This window comes from Vespa mandarinia, chromosome 5, assembly GCF_050613455.1.
Source record: "Vespa mandarinia isolate Hongniang chromosome 5, ASM5061345v1, whole genome shotgun sequence".
Taxonomy (NCBI): Eukaryota; Metazoa; Arthropoda; class Insecta; order Hymenoptera; family Vespidae; genus Vespa; species Vespa mandarinia.
The window spans coordinates 4,795,001-4,812,500 of NC_140814.1; the positions used below are offsets into that span (position 1 = coordinate 4,795,001).

General features: G+C 34.7%; 1 protein-coding gene across 8 annotated transcripts in view; it reads right to left on the reverse strand.

The window, feature by feature from the left end:
- Nucleotides 1–17,500, reverse strand: part of exd (PBX homeobox extradenticle) — a 56,057-nt gene that overhangs the window by 17,152 nt on the left and 21,405 nt on the right. For all 8 annotated transcript variants that reach the window (XM_085657312.1, XM_085657314.1, XM_085657315.1 and 5 more), the window contains 4 exons: nt 8,118–8,371; nt 2,344–2,534; nt 2,064–2,199; nt 1,406–1,502 (listed from right to left, as the gene is read on the reverse strand). In XM_085657312.1, the coding sequence (XP_085513438.1) occupies nt 1,406–1,502; nt 2,064–2,199; nt 2,344–2,534; nt 8,118–8,371 (678 nt within the window). The remainder of the gene's footprint in view (nt 1–1,405; nt 1,503–2,063; nt 2,200–2,343; nt 2,535–8,117; nt 8,372–17,500) is intronic.

Genomic DNA, 17,500 nt, shown 5'->3' on the forward strand with positions numbered 1-17,500 from the left:
CTCTTCTGTCGTATTCTTTCTATTTCTTTCTTTTTTTTCCCCCACTTCTATCTCTGTCTGACTGACTGTCTATCTGTCTCTCTCTCTCTCTCTCTCTCTCTCTCTCTCTCTCCCTCCCTCCCTCTCTCTCTCTCTCTCTCTCTCTCTCTCTGTCTGTCTCTCTTTCTCTCTAATTTTCTCTTCTTCTTCGTATATAATTAGTAAGTTAAAAATATCTCGGCACGGCATGTGTCTCTAAAATAAAGAATACGCCTTTTGCAGTTAGCTAGGGAGGAGAGAACCCGACGTAGTAATAATTACGCGAAAGGACTTTCGCGAATGCGAAGAATTTTCCCAGGGAAATCCTACACTTTCAAAAAGTTTTTCTCACGAGTTTCTTCTCTAAGTAAGTGTGGTGTACGTATATATATATATATATATGTATATATATATATATATATATATACATATACATCGGGGCCCATGACGGCGGCGACGACGACGACGACGACGACGACGACGACGACGACGACGACGACGACGGCGACGTTTTGTATAAAAGAATTTACTTGATACTACCGATGGATAGTAACGTAAAAAAGAGGTAAAAAAGAAAATAAAAAAATAATAAAAAAAAATAAAAAAAAAAAGAAAAAGAAAAAAACAAAATTTCATACGTGTCTATCTCTCTCTCTCTTTCTCTCTCTCTCTCTCTCTCTCTCTCTCTCTCTCTCTCTCTCTCTCTCTCTTTCTCTTTCTCTTTCTCTATCTTGTCTCTACATAACTCGTTCAGAAAATTTATGCCGAAGTGTTAATACCTTTACGTGCTAACTTCACTTGGCATTAATGATTTACGGTAATTAGTAAACCATCAAATAAGTTCTTCCGCGTTCTAATTTCCGCCTCGACGAGAATAGACGAAAATAAAAAAGAAAAAAAAAACAAACAAACCAAAAAAAAAAAAATAGGAATACGAGGAGAGCTTTTGCTTTTTAAAGCAAAGCTTTAGAATTTGACGAGATACGTGCCGAATGCGTAGAACATTTCTAATAAAATTTATCCTTATTTTTAATTTATTTTAACGTTCTTCACTTACGTCAACCTTCTCTTTCTCTCTCTCTCCCCTCTCCTCTCTCTCTCTCTCTCTCTCTCGCTTTTTCTTATAAATCATAACAATGTCGAAAGATAATTTTCTATAGCACCGAATACCGTTGCCGTATGTATATGTTCGTGTACGTGTGCGCGCGTCGCGTCGTAATATCGTATCTCTTAAAATTATTGCTATTATTTCTTTCTTTCTTTTTTTTTTTCTTTTTTCTTTTTCTTTTTTCTCTTCTTCGTTTTGTTTTTCTCAAGCTCATTAGAAAAAATAAAAAGGAACTCTTCAAGGAACACCCGTTGCTCATTCGCGAAGGACGGAACTTACCAGCTGCCTTTTTGGCTGCGTACAAGTTCGCCTCCTCCTGCGCTTTACCTATGTTTTTCTTGTAGCGTATCCTCTTGTTGCCGAACCAATTGGAAACCTAAATAATAAGCCAAAGTGAAGTTTATTTTCTTTTATTTCTTCGATCGATTTCCAAAAGGAAAAAATATTAAAAAAAAAAAAAAAAAAAAAAAAAAATATATATATATATATATAGGTTGGAGAAAAAGAAATCCATTATTTTTGCGTAAACGTCAAGACTTTATTTAACATGTTTCGGATTGTCCGATTTGGGTCAAATAAAAAAAAAAAAATAAATAAATAAATAAAATAAAATAAAATAATGGATTTCTTTTTCCCCAACCTGATATATGTATATAAAAAAAAAAAAAAAAAAAAAAAATCTCATATATCAAATAAAGATATTAAATCGAAAGCCACGTATAATTTTCGTAGACTTGATATTGTAAAAAGAAAAAAAAAAAAAGAAAAGAAACCTTATCATTTTCTGAACGTCGATAAAATGAATGATATTTATCGTATTAGACGACCTTTCTTTCTTTTTTTTTCTTTTTCTTTGATTGGTATTAAGTATAAAAAAAAAAAAAAAAAAAAAAAAAAAAAAAAAAAACGAAAAAAGAAAAAAAGTAATGATTTTTACCTGACTCACGGTGATTCCACATTTCCGTGCGAGTTCCTCTTTGGCCTCTTCGCTTGGATACGGATTACTCAAGTGCGAATAGAAGTACTCGTTTAAGATTTCAGACGCCTGCTTACTGAAGTTCCGTCTTTTACGCCTGCGAAATAAAACATAATCGGCTTCCGTGTCGATCTTTTTATCTCGGAAACAACATTCATACAAAATCATATGGCGATGATAAAAGTATTTAAAAAAAAAAAAAAAAAAAAAACCCCACTAAATCACGAACACGATAACGAACCTTGCGTCAAGAAAACGACTCCTCAAAATCATAACTGCCTCGCAGGTCGATTGCTTTAATTGCATCTGAATACTCGAAAATTTCTTGTGAATAATTTGAACCATTCTTTCAATTTCCTTCGGCGTTATAGGCCTGGTACGACTCTGTTCCCTCAGTAAATTCATAACGTGAGTCGTGAACTCGTTGCATGCCTAAAACAAATAGAAGACAATTTTTTTTCAATTATCCTTTACAATTTTTATAGATAATATATATATTATCTATAATGTGTGTGTGTGTGTGTGTAAAAGAAATTTTTCATAATTCTACGTGTAAAATACGAAACGATAAAACTCGACACATTGCTCTTTCAGTAACAAGAAATGTTATTAAGAAATATAACGAATAAAGAGCACTAAGATCCTAAAGCTATAATACTATAATCCTTTGTTCTATATATCTGGTTTTCTTTAAAAACCTTAACTCTGATCTTCTCCAGACTTAACTCTTAACTCTGTCGCTACTCTCTGTTGGTTTACTCTCAGTACTCGTTACTTAGAAGCGGCGTAATTCTCAATCTTACATATATGTATGTATATATATATAAATATATATATGCATCGACATTTTCTAACTTTCATCCTTATATTAGATTGTTTCTTGATATATCTACGTCTCTACACGTTAAATCTAAGGACAGTTTAACAAGAAGAAAGATGATCAAGGATGTCGTCGAGATAGCAACGAAAGAAGAAAAAAGATACGGACAGACAGATAGAGAAAGAAAGAAAAAAGAGAGAGAGAGAGAGAGAGAGAGAGAAAGAGAGAGGGAGAAAGATACACGCGTATAATGAATTATTCCTAGTGGTTGGTTGCTGCTCGATTTAAGGGAAAAAGGACTTTGCTCCTGGCGTATCAGTATTCGAGACGTGCTACGTTCTGACTTTCGAGAGTAGAGGATATAGAAGATAGAGACAGAGATAGAGATAGAGTAAGAGTAAGAAAGAGGAAGAGAGAGAGAGAGAGAAAGAGAGAGAGAGAGAGAGAGAGAGAGAGAGAGAGAGAGAGAGAGAGAGAAGCTTTTCTAGCGAGGTAAGAAAGAAGATGGTTGGAAAGACAAGAGAAGCAGGAAGAAGAGAGAAAAGAAGAAAGGATGCTGAGGATGCAGAGAGAAAGAGAGAGAGAGAGAGAGAGAGAGAGAGAGAGAAGGAAGGAGAGATCGAGGACGAACCAACAGCGTGGCTAGCAATTTCGAAATGGATTCCACTATCGTCGACGTTCCCCTGGTACACCCTTCTTCTTTTCACTATCCTTCTCTTTCTCTCTTTTTCCTCGTTCATCCTCCTCCTCCTTCTTCTCCTCCTTCTTCTTTTCCTCCACCTCCTCTTCCTGCTCTTGCTCTTCTTCCTTCTTCTGCTGCTGTTCCTTCTCTTCTTCTGATTCTCTTCTCACGTGCCAATGCGAACGAAACTGGTCTTGAATCCGAGGGAAACTGGATTGGATGGAGTAGCCGAAAAAGATCGAGAAAATAGAAACGAAGAGGAAGAAGAAGAAGAAGAAGAGGAAGAAGAAGAAAAGAAGAAGCAAACTTCTTTGGCTAAATCTTTTTTTCTTCTTTCGCTATAATTTCCTGCTTTTTTGTTTTTTTTTTTTTTCTTTCCATCCTTAAATCATATTGTTCACATTGTCGAAGTAATTGTATTATCGTTAAAATGTAAATAAAGTGCAGTTTCTATAAGTCGATTATTTTTCTTGGTAATATTAGAAAATTCGTATATATGTGTATGTTCTCTTTTTTCTTTTATTTTTTTTTTCTTTTTTGTTGCTGTTAAATATTATTCGAGAATATCCCCTTTTGGTACGTACAAAATGAAACATTCAACGTCCTTTAGTAAAATCAATAATAAAAATATCTTCAATCCAAAGTGTTTACTTCGTTGTCACAAGTAGTACGAGTTTCTATCTCACGTTATATTCTAATATTATCGTATTTCGTTCTATTAATATCAACAACTGTTCATGAATTTTCTCTTTCTCTCTCTCTCTCTCTCTTTTTCTCTCTCTCTATCTACATATCCATCTATCTTTTTTCTTTCTCTCTAAAATGAATAACTTTATCAAAAGTTATATGCACATTAATATACATACATACATATATATATATATATATATATATATATATATATATATATATATATTACACGAGAGAGCAAGTCTTACATATATTCTTACACAGAAAAGAGAGAGAGAGAGAGAGAGAGAGAGAGAGAGAGAGACTCCAACTCTTCTTATGTAAATGTATTTATGGGAAACGGTAATTCGTATATTTAACGACGTTATATCGTGAACACTATGAATACTATAGAAGAGAAAGACACACACACACATACACATACAGAGAAAGAGAGAGAGAGAGAGAGAGAGAGAGAGAGAGAGAGAGAGAGAGAGAGACACCAAAAGAACTTCAGTCTTCAGAGATAGTAAATAAAAAAGAAAAACAAGAAATGAAAACTCCGATTATCTGAATCGCTAGTTTATATATATATATATATATATATATATATATATATATATATATATAAAGTACCTTTCCGATAAGTATTAAAGAAAATAAACGAAAGATAGTAAACGAGCTCGTTAAATAATTAAAGGCAAGTAACTAGATAACGGTTGCCTTCAAAGTTCGTAAAAAGAAAGGAATAAGTTGGCGAATAGAGATATAAAATAAAGGTAAAGTGAAATAAAAAGAAAAGTAGAAGGAAGAGAAGAGAAGAAAAGAAAAGAGAAAAGAAAAGAGAAAAGAAATGAAAAGAGAAAAGGACAAATAATAAAATAAATAAAAAGAATTGCATCGCGTTGCTCGTCCTATGGAATTGTCTGAAAGAGTGCTTGGAATCAGAACCCTGTGTGGAAATCGGATAAAATAAAGCCGAGCATGCGGTGGGAACGATGTTGGCTGCCGGTGTGATCACGCGATCTCATAAAACTCGGCGTGCTTCTATTCTTGTACTTGTCACGCCATTTTGCATAGCCTGCCAGACATTCACCCTAATGCAGTGAGTCGGCCGAATTTGAATAGTAAATTCGGCTTACCAGCACCGTCCTCCTTCTCTCTCGGCATTTTACCCCCTCCTTTCACTCTCACTCTCTCTCTTTCTCTCACTCGTTCCATCTCTATCTCTATCTATCTCTCTGTATATATATATCTATCTATCTATCTATCTATCTATCTATCTACCCCTTTCTCTCTATCTCTTTCTCTCGGGCGCAATCGCATAATGGAAATTTAACGATCGATAGACGAAATGAGATACAAGACGTGGACCAGAGCTCTCTCGTAGAGACGAAACAAAAAAATTGATTACCATATAAAATGGTATTCGTTCGTCTTTTTTTCTTCTTCTTCTTCTTCTTTTATCTTTTTCCTTTTTTTTTCTTCCTTTTTTTTTTTCTTCCAAATTCACAATCCGCATACATTTAACTTTCGTAAAGTACTTTTTACCATTGAAAGAAGGAAAAGAAGGGAACGAGAAAGAAAGGAAGAAAGAAAGAAAAAAAGAAAGAAGAAAAAAAAAAAAAGAGAGAAAAGAATTATTCATACGCGTTAATTATAATATTATATTTTTTAATTCGTCGAACGAAATAAATTATGTAATCACGTATATAAATACGTATATGTAGATCGTATATCGATCTATTTCTCGTTTGAATAAAAATCTATCTCATGGGGACAAATACATATATATGTATTTTAGAAAATATCGTCTATGAATTGACGGCATTGAAATAGATAAAATCAACATTTCAAAGAGATAAATAAACACATACATATACATATACATATACATATACATATACATATACATATACATATACATATACATATACATATACATATACATATACATATACATATACATATACATATATATATATCGTATCATCGAGGAAAGGATACGACATTGAAATAAATAAAATCGATAACAATAGGACGTTTCGTATAGCATGAGTGCATCCATACACACACACACAGACACGAAACTAATTATCTACGTAAACACGATCGTTAACTTTGGGTACTTCTAACTCGGTAAGAAGGTAAACGTATGTATGTATATCAATGTAAGAACGAAAGGACACACGTCAGTCTTATCAGAAGCTTCAACAAGATAGGATATACTCAGTTAGTCCGGAAGAACCGATCGACTTCTCTCTCTCTCTCTTTTTCTCCTTCAATACAACAAACATCGTCACTATCACCGGATCGCCATTAGACCAACGGGCTCTCGCGTGTCATTATCGATGGGGTGCAGCAAGTCCAACCAATCCCCTCTTTTTCACCTCCCTTCCCTCATACGATGCATTCTCTCGTGCACGCTAACGCATATGTTATTTGTAGATCGTATGTATACATACACAAATACATACATATATATATATGGCTATATACGTATATACATACACATACACGATATAACGTTTACTGCGAAGAGAAACATCGCTGACACGCGCCCTGAAATATGGGGTCGAAACGGGTGTGGTAATTAAAATACGCGTGAGTCTAGCACACGAACCACGTTTAAACATTAAATTCTATTTTCTTTCTTTCTTTTTTTTTGTTTTTTGTCCCCCCACCCCCACCCCCCACTACCCCCTTGTTTTTCTTTTGGATTTGCTTCGTACGGATACTTATTTCGCAAATCTTACGAAATGCAAATATATATTTTGTTCCTTTTTAAGGTAATACTTCGAACAATTTTCTAGACGATTAATAACAATTAATACGATGATCATTATTCGTAATCATAATTAGGGATATATTTAAATGTATAAAAATATTTCGGAGAATTCTTTTATCATAGAGAGAGGAGAGAAAAAGGAGGAGGAGAAGGAGGAGGAGGAGGAGGAGGAGGAAGAAATACACGAAAGTTCCGACAATGTACTACGACGGACGAGAAAAACAATAAAATGAGAGTAAAGAAAGAAAAGGAAGAGAAAGAACCAAAAAAGAAAAAAGAAAAAAAAAAAAGAAAAGCAAAGTCACGCAAGGTCGCTGATCTCGCGTGACACGTATGCATCGTTCGTTTATTAACACGCGAATCGCCAGAGAAAATAAAAAGGGGAGGACGGACGAACCTGCATCTAAGATTCTTATCGTGTCTGTCACCCTTAGTAAAAAGTTTTAAGTTCCGTTTGAAAAAATTACCATTGTTTTACGAAGACTGTTAAACTTTTAATTATTCTTGTGTCTTATTTTCTTTTCTTTTCTTTTCTTTTCTTTTCTTTCATACTTTCATTCTATTTTATTCTATTTGTTTCACGATAAATAAGAAGCAACGTAATCAAAATATTCGTGATAATATTTATAAGGGATAGATAAATATTCATTATACTTTCGGAATATTTGTTATATTATATAAACGATACAATTAAAAATAAAATCAAAACAAGTTAATAATCTGTAACAATTATTTCCTTTAAAATATTTATTTCATTCTCAACGTTTAACTAAATTAATTGTTAATAATTCATATCATAAATTAATAAAAGTTACTTTTATTAATTTATGATGCTTTTGATATAGAGCAATTATATTACACTTATGCGTTATAAAAAAAAAATATATATATATATATAAATTTTTTTTATCTAAACGAAAAAAAAAGGATAAGATTATAGAAAGTTAGATATTGTTCTCTCTCTTTCTCTCTCTCTCTCTCTCTCAGATATCAATGATTATAAAAGATGTACAAATTTTAAGAACAAAAAAAAAACGATAAGAAATTTATACAAACCTGTTCATATTTCTCAAGTTCCTGATGATAGATCTGCCTAATCTGAGCGAGTTTTGCTCGGTAATCCGAATGTTCAATCGCGTTGTCAGGTTGTCCAGGTGGTCCAGCAGCAGCAGCTGCCGATGCCGACGCCGCAGCCCCCGCACCGCCACCTTTTTCTGGACCTGCCACACCTTCAGCAATCAACATATTGTCCAGCCTCATTAATTGCGGATCTGGTGGTTCCTCTTCTTGCGTATTTCTCAACGATAGTACTGCAAAGAGAGAGAAAAAAATATATATATATATATATAAATTTGTTCTTTTTAATAATTTACATCCTTTCTCTTTATTTTCAGATAACACATAGTTTTAATAGTCTTTATCATATTTATAAAATTAAATAACTATGACGTTACGAATTAACACACACGCACACATACACAAACACATATAATGAAATGATATAAGTGATAAAAAAAAAAAAAAAAAAAAAAATCTATCAGGATTCTAATTAAAATATTTGTAAATATAATGACATATCGGCATTTTAAATATATGATCAATATTTATAATAAACATGATACTTAATTATATATATTGATCGGTTGTATTACGCCTTGATATTTTATTACAAATACTGATCCAAAAATGTTCATATACGGTGACAATTTATTTTACAAAATTTATTTAATTAAAGTAATTAATTAAAAGAAGAAAAAAAAATAATAATAATTAATAAATATACTGATCAGATAAATAAGTGACATATTATCTCATTTTTTTGCACAATTAAAAAAAATTAATTGTTAGCTCTTATCCAAAAGTTAATTAGTAGTCGATATAATGGTATAATAATTTTTACGTTACGTAATTTTTTTTATTAAGCACGTAAAAAGCATTGTAGAAGGTTAATGGAGAAAAAAAAATTATCAAAATAATTATCTTCATACGATTTTTTTCGATCGGTCTTACGTCATTCTCTCTGTCGTCTTAATGTGTATATATATATATATATATATATATATATATTTTTTTTTATTTTTTTTATTTTTTTTTTTTTTATTTTTTTTATTGCATCGTTAACGAAACAAGAAATAAGTAAAAGTACGATGAAGTATAAAGATAGTGGCAGTCAATTCCTGGTAGTAGATACATCGAAAATCGTCGATCCTACGAATCGAGAGCAGCACGTTCGTTGATCATAAAAGAATCAATTTTAGTTCGATGTATTCCTCCGTCTTTCTCTGTCTATATTTATTTCTCTCTGTCTCTGTTTCTGTCTCTCTTTTCCTCTGTCTCTTTTCCCCGTTTTCTCCGTTAAGGAGCCGTGCACGCAGTGGTTTAGAACGGGTGCTTTCCTAAGGCGTAACAGTGCTTTTATTGTACTTTTACGAGGTATGATGGAGCTGGACGAGCTATAAAACGACAAAGAATGAAAGAGAAAGAGAAAGAGAAAGAGAGAGAGAGAGAGAGAGAGAGAAAGAAAGAGAAAGAGAAAGGAAGATAGAAATAGTATATTTCCCTCTGTTTCTCCCTTTCTATCTTATTCTCTCTTTCACGTTCTCTCTACTCTCTCTTTTGACAGTTCTTCGAGGAAGACCCAACTTCAACACTTTTTATTCTACTTGGTACGTATGTAAACAGTAAGAAGGACATATATATATATATATATATATACACACCACATATACACGTGTGAACGAAAGGCGGAGAAAACGCATACAGTTAGAAATAAGAACGAATACTCGAGAATTCTGGTAAACGCCATAAGAATTCAAAGAAAAGGGTTATGACGTTGGTCGGTGGAACAACGATGAAGCCATTTCTACAATTTTTGTCTTCGATGGCAGCAAGACGATAATGCGGAGTGAAGTAGGGTTATGGAGGGATGCATACAAAAGGGAGGAGGGGGGTGTCGGATCAGGGATATCGAAAGGTGGAGTAGGTGGGGGGAGGAGGAGGGAAGACGACTTTTCTCCTCGTAGGGCGATACTAAATTTACCATAAAAACACCGTAAGGGTTTCCCTTTAAATTTGCCATGACCGCCGGGAGGAGCCATCCCGAACATCGTAAAAATCAATCGAGCACTTTCATTCCGAGAGAGAGAGAGAGAGAGAGAGAGAGAGAGAGAGAGAGAGAGAGAGAGAGAGAGAAAGAGAGAGAAAGAGAGAGAGAGACCGATCGATTCGATCAAAGAGTGTAAAACTTTCGAAAAAAAGTTAATCTTTTCAATCATAGATTTTACGTTTTCTCTTCGTAAAAATCAAATCAAGCGTAAGCGAACTTTGAACTTATATATATATATATTTTCTCTCTTTCTCTCTCTCTCTCTCTGTTTTTTTCCTTCTTCTTTTTTTGACTCAATAATTTTATCAACGAATTAAAATGAACTCTGAAACGTTATTATTTAAATTCTGATTTAAATTTGTTAAAACTTAACACCTTTCTTTCAATGTCTTTAGCTCTCTCTCTCTCTCTCTCTCTCTCTCTCTCTCTCTCTCTCTCTCTCTCTTTCTCTCTCTTTCTTTTTCTCTTTCTCTAAGGAGTTTCCAGTTAGCACGGTAAAAAAAAAAAAAAGAAAAGGAAGAAAGAAAGGAAGAAAGCAAGAGAGAAAAGGAAAGAAAAGAAAAGTCTCTGGAGAGATCGAAAAGGGAGGATGGTAAAAGTTCTAGTCGAGCTCCGAGAGACCGTGAAACGAATGCACGAGGCTAATGCATTTATACGAAGTGTAACAATTAGAACGCGTAATTTTATAAGGGAAAGAGATGAAAGAAAGAAAGAAGAGGGGAGAAAGAGAGAAAGAGAGAGAGAGAGAGAAGTTCTTACTCTTGGGATTTTAAAGACTCGAAGACCAGAAGAATACGCGAGATTATCATTGAATCATCAGCCACTAAATGCGATTGATTTCATTTTCAACTCGTAATTTTTTTTCCCCTTCTCTTTTTTTTTTTTTTTTTTTTTTTTTTTTTTGTGAGATGGGAAAGAAAATTTAAGACGTACAGTGGAATGCGCTCATATCTCAAAGATTCCAAAATCGTAACTAGGAAAAATCTTTTGGGCGTTTCTACAAAACGAGTTAAGAATAAGTTAACGATAGGCAAGTATAAAGGAAGACTCGACACCGCCATTAAAACTTTTATATTCGTTCGTGTTCCGTCTTGTGCCGTTGTATTCGTCGAGAGAAAAGTTTGCGCGATAGTTGCGAATAATTAAAAATAAAAGATTTTTCTATGCAGTTGTTCGAAAAAAAAAAAGAAAAAAAAAAAAGAAAGAAAGAAAGTAAAGAAAAGGTGAGAGACACGCGGAAAAGGTTTGTTGAATAAATAAAAAAAAAAAAAAAGAAATATACGTAAACGAAATTTATAAAGAAACTCTACGAGCCTTTACATATCTTATTAACGGAATCGATAATTGATTGTTATAGATAATATCAGTGAGAATTTTTTGTCATTTTCAATATGTGTTTCACTTTTAAGAATGAAATTTGTAGATTGGAAAAAAAAGAAAAAAAAAAAAAAGAAAAAATAATGTCGCAAGTTTTTTTCTCATCGAATTACCGTTTAAAACGATTAAGTACTTAATTTATTTGACCGAGTGAATTATTTCTTCGATCTAGAGACGTAATGTTGGATCCTTTAAAAATCGTAGATGATAAAACTAAAATATTTATACCCTTTAATTAATGTAAAATAATTCTTTCGGAACATATAGATAAATGATCAAAAAAAAAAGAAAAAGGAAAAAAGAAAAGAAAAAGAAAAAAATAATGATATCGGTATAATTAAACGAATTTTTTTTTTTAAATAAATACATCAGATTCCAATCATCGCGTTTTATATATATATATATATATTTCAAAAACCATTTCAAAGGATTATAACTTTATTTTTTTGTAATTAATTTTTTTACGACGACGATTCGTAATAATTTTATAAAAGCGTAACAAGAGATCGACATTATTAATGAAATACTTATAAAATTTACAGAAATGTAATTACAATTTATAATTTGTTTTTTCATGTTTAATTATTTATATTTATAACGAAATAGTCGACGATAGTAAAATCGCAAAACGATATATATATATATATATATATCATGTTCAACGAAGCACCTCATCAACACAAGTATACGACGACGACGACAACGATGATATCTTAAAAAGATCATTCGATCGGATCGAGATCGTAAAAATAGCGATCGAATATGATCACCGAAGAAAACTCATGCAGGTCGATTTTAATGCGTCGCGTCGTCGAGAATCAAGAAGAAGGAGCAGTTAAACGAAGCGAAATGAAGAAGAAAAAGAGGAAGTAAAATAAGAGGATAAAAAGAAATAAAGATAGAAACAGAGAGACAGAATGAGAGAGAGAGAGAGAGAGAGAGAGAGAGAGAGAGAGAGGAGGAGGGGAGTATATTTAAAGGCGTGTCAGGAGAAATTAAACGTCGTACGAAAATTATTTTCTAAGAATTTCGAAGGCGAATGTGCGCTCGTGCACGCCTTCGAGACGACACGACGAAGCTTGGCCGATGGAGAGGCGGGGGTGGCTTACGGGCAATAATCTGGCCATTAGGGGGTGTAAGGGGCGGCCCTTCGTGCCACGTCGAGGGGGTGGCAGCTTCCTACGGGGGTCCTTACAAGCGCGTAAACTCAGTTTTACTAGCAGTTAACATTTTACGACTCAGACGGTCTGCCTGATGTCTCTTCTCTCTCTCTCTCTCTCTCTCTCTCTCTCTCTCTCTCTCTCTCTCTCTCTCTCTCTCTCTCTCTCTCTTTCTCTCTCTCTCTTTCGTTCTTGTCCTCCTTTTGAGCATATCAACTCTCTTTCTCTCTCTCTCTGTCTCTGTCTTCTTCGGTCGATGCACAAGAGTACACGCGTGCAACGTGCACGTAAACGCTCGCCGGTTTCGAGGGTCGTTCGTAAGCAAGTTGTATTAATATGACACCCCATTAAAGATCGCTGATCTCTTCGATGCAACTAATTCATAAGCAATATAGGTACAGTGATTACGTATTTAATTAATAATAAAAACAAGGGAACGAACGATTCCTAAACGAATAAAATAATCTTAAAAAAAAAAAAAAAAGAGAAAGGTAAAAACGACATCGATATATGTATATATTATATATAGAAACTTATATTCATAAATTATAAATAATTATTTTGTGGACGAGTTAAAGATATCAAACGATATAATTGCTTTATTTATCAATTAAAATAGTACATATATTTATATATTTATATATATATATATATATATATATATATATATATATATATAAAGTAACGAATAAGCAGCGATAACTTTTCGAATATCCTGTATATGAAAAATAATCAATAAAAATAATCAGATTGAACTGAAATCGGAGTATCTAAAATTTTAACGATCAATGGAAGGTTAACGAAATTGAGCTGACTACTACGTAAAGGTGATCCATTGATGCTGCACGAACGATTAATCGATATCCCTGACATTTGCAAATCTAATTTCCCGATCCAGCCGCGTTGGAACGTAGATGTAATGAATCAGTGAGCTGGATAGCGTGAGGGCTCGCGAAGAGGAATGTAAAATTCGAGGCAACGCTTCTAAAATATGCAACGAGCTAACACGTCCAAGAGAGACAGAAAGAGAGACAGAAAGAGTGAGAGAGAAAAAGAGAGAGAAAGAGAGAGAAAGGGAGAGAAAGAGAGACGGAGAAAGGAAGACAGAGAGAGAGAGTACTCTTTCCCCCTCTCTCTATCTATCTATCTCTCTCTATCTATCTCTTTCCACCCTTCGTCGAAACAACCCTCGGGATAATTTGGATTCGTGAAGCGGGTTTCAGGGCGATGGTGTTGCAGAACGGCCGTGCTGCTGCGACACTGTATGTATTGATCTAAACGGGAAGCCGTGAAAGCAATTAAGATAAGGCACGTTAACAAAGGGTTGTCGGCCGCTCGCCACTATCCAGTTTTCGCGTTCCGAAAAGGGGAGTGGAGAGGATTAAAAAAAAAAAAAAAAAAAAAAAAAAAGAAAGGGAAGAAAGAAAGAAAAAAAAAAGAGGGAAAACCTCTCAAAAATAGAAAGAAAGAAAGAAAAAGAAAAACCGGGAAAAGAAATTGACAACGAAAGAGATTGAGAGAGAGAGAGAGAGAGAAAATGCAGGGAGGTAGATACAGGTAGAGAGGTAGATAGGTCGGTTGGGTGGGTGGGTGGTTGGATAGAGAGGAAAAAAAAATTTGAAGGAATGGGGAAGTATATATGGAGGGAGGGAAGGGAGAAAAGTGCTTGATTCGGCAGAAATTTTTGCCGAGTAATTGAGAACGATCGAAAAAGTAAGGACAAAATTTCGTTCGTTATCCCATCGTAAGTAACTCTATAATATTTTATGGCGCGTTAAAAACGTATCAATGGGAATTATTTTCCGATGAACATAATCAAAATTGTCAACGTCGATAACGATGACAACAACGATGGATCAAAAGTAGTTTTGATGGACTTCGTCAGCGAAAGTTCCAATGGAAATATTCTTTTTTTTTTCTTTTCTTCTTCTTCTTTTTTCGTTTGAACAATCTTTTTTTATCTCTCTTTCTTCCTCTCTCTCTCTCTCCTCTCTCGCAATCGTCCATTCTCACGCTGTTCCTAATCTAAACAGAACCATGTTCGAAGAACCATCATGGATTGGTTGGAGGAGTATGAAAAGGGAAGGGAAAGAAAGGACGAAATGGCGGCTCTTTTAATTCGAGGGTGAATTCGAGTAGCGGTGAACTCCTCTCTCTGTCTTTCCCTCTCCCACCCCCCTCCTCTCTCTCTCTCTCTCTTCTCTATTTCTCGTATAACATAGCGAAAGAAGAGACAGAGAGAGAGAGAGAGAGAGAGAGAGAGAGAGAGAGAGAGAGAGAGAGAGAGAGAGAGAGAGAGAAAGAGTAAGAGGATGAGCGGTGCCCGAGGGATCTGATATCGACACCGAACTGCAAGAATATCCCGCCCTCTTTTGATTTAGGAAGGAAATCAAGCCACGAGAGATATTCTATCGCACCCGTTGATATCGCCTTTCACGCTCTTTCCCTCCTCGAATTCGATTCTTTCATTGGCGACTACGGTGGTTGGTTCTGTCTCACTCTCTCTCTCTCTCTCTCTTTGTGTGTTGGGTCCTCCTTTCTTCCTTTCTCGCGTGCCGATTTCAATTACGTTTGAGAAAAAAAGAAAAGAAAAAGAAAGAAAGAGGAATATCACAGTCGACGTAAAAAGATACGAATAGATAAATAGATAGGTAGGTAGTTATAGATAGATTAGATAGATAAATAGATAGACTTTTTCCAATTATCTTCGTAAGATTAACGTGTCCTTTGATGCAATTGATACATTCGATTATTTTCTTATTCCTTTCGTCTCTTTCTTTTTCTTTTTCTTTTTCTTTTTTCATCTTTTTTCTAGGTTTTATATATATATATATATATATATATATATATATATATATATGTATACATTTTGTATTATTTTATTTTTCTTCTTTTCATCCTTTATCCTAGAAAAATGTAACAACAAGCGAATACCATCTTTCTGTGATCCCGTTCAGGATAAAAAAAGGTGGGTATATATACGCGATATACACTTCATCGACATCGTGACTAGAAAAAAGAAAAGTTCGGTACCTTTTGAGCTTTACGTCAGTTTCAAGCTTCCGTCGAACGACCAAAAGAATTTTCTCTCTGTGTAGCTTTTCTCTCGCGCGGTGGCAAAACGATCTTGGACCAAGCGACGAGAGAAGGATAGAGGTAATGTTTTTCTCGAGGTAGAAGAGAAAGAGGAAGGGAGAGAGAATGGGAGAGAAAATGGGATGGAGGTTCTATTCTGTTGGTACACTCAGAGCTCATTGGACCGTATCTCCGGTTTCGTCGTCGTCGTCGTCGTCGTCGTCGTCGTCTTCTTCTTCTTCTTCTTCCTTCTCTTTCTTTCTTTCTTTCTTTCTATCTTTCTCTTTCTCTTTCTCTCTCTCTCTCTCTCTTTTATCAGGAACTTCCGGCGAAGCTCCTCTCTTCTGTTCACTTCGCCATGGCTTTTCCAAGCTAACGTAAATCAAAAGTCGACGCGAAAACGCGGCCAAATGCTGAGGACAAGCGGCGCCCGACGTACACCGGCTGTCTGAAACGACCTCACGGTCATCGATCCTACCCTTTCTCTCTCTCTCTCTCTCTCTCTTTTTCTCTTTCTCTCTCTCTCTCATCTCATTCCATTCAACGAGAAATATCCTTCTTTCTCTCTTCCCTTACACACACCTTACGACTCTTGTATTTTTAATAAAATTTTCAAATTACACCGTGGCAAGATTAAAGTATCTTACGAGCAGATATTACGACAGGTGTATGGTTCTACAAGTTGAATCGCAATTAACTTGTTTAAATAACGAGCTACCATTATCGGTAGCGCGAGATGAAGTCTACCATCGTAGAACTTCGTAAAATTTAAAATGGCGTCCTTGTATAATTCTGAGAAAAAGGAAGAAAAAAAAAAAAAAAACGAAGCATCATAATATGATACCTGTAAGAAAATATAATCCGTATCGTGTAACTTCGTAATTTTCTTTATTTAACCGTTCAATTTTATGACACTACGCAGATCGCATAATATTACATTAAGTTGTTCCACATGTAATATACTAATTTTTCAAGTAAATTAATTAAAATGTTTTTTATTAATGGAATTACATTCGTTACATTCGTTTTAATTTTTAAATTACACGATCGTACTTACTCGTCACGTTTTTGTCGTCGTCAAAGAAAACAAAATTATTACTTAGGTATTAGAGAATTAAATTGCCGATGTTATTACCGTGAATAAAAAGCAGTTTGATTGGGAAAGAACAAAGGAGGAATACGTTACGAAGTTCGTAACGTAGAGGAGAAAAGAAAAAAAAAAAAAGAAGTCGACGGTCGAGATGCAAGACTGAACCGAAGAAGATCATCTCCCTTTTGGCGGGGCCGAGGGTAAGAGATATAAGGATGAAAAAAAAAAAAAAATACAGAAGCAAAAGAAAAAGAAAAAGAAGGAAAAAAAACAGGAATCCCACCCCGTTCTTTCTCCGTCGTATTGTTACAACACGAGGAAGGAAGAAAAGGAACGGGGGATGGCGATCGCGCGGAGCTCGAATAAAATTTTACGGCCGCGAAATCGCCCAATAATTGTTACTGCTCGCCTTGATCGCGTAAAACACGTCGTAAACGTCGAAAGGGACGCGACCCCCCGTCTTCGCCGACGGGAAATTACTCTTGGCTACCCCACCTCCATCCCAAACTCCTCCATGGTGCCTTACGTTCGACATTATACCGCATTATCGCGGACGATGCTGCGTTTGCGTCTTCATCGCTTTTATATACGTATGTATATATATATATATGTGTGTGTGTGTGTGTATATA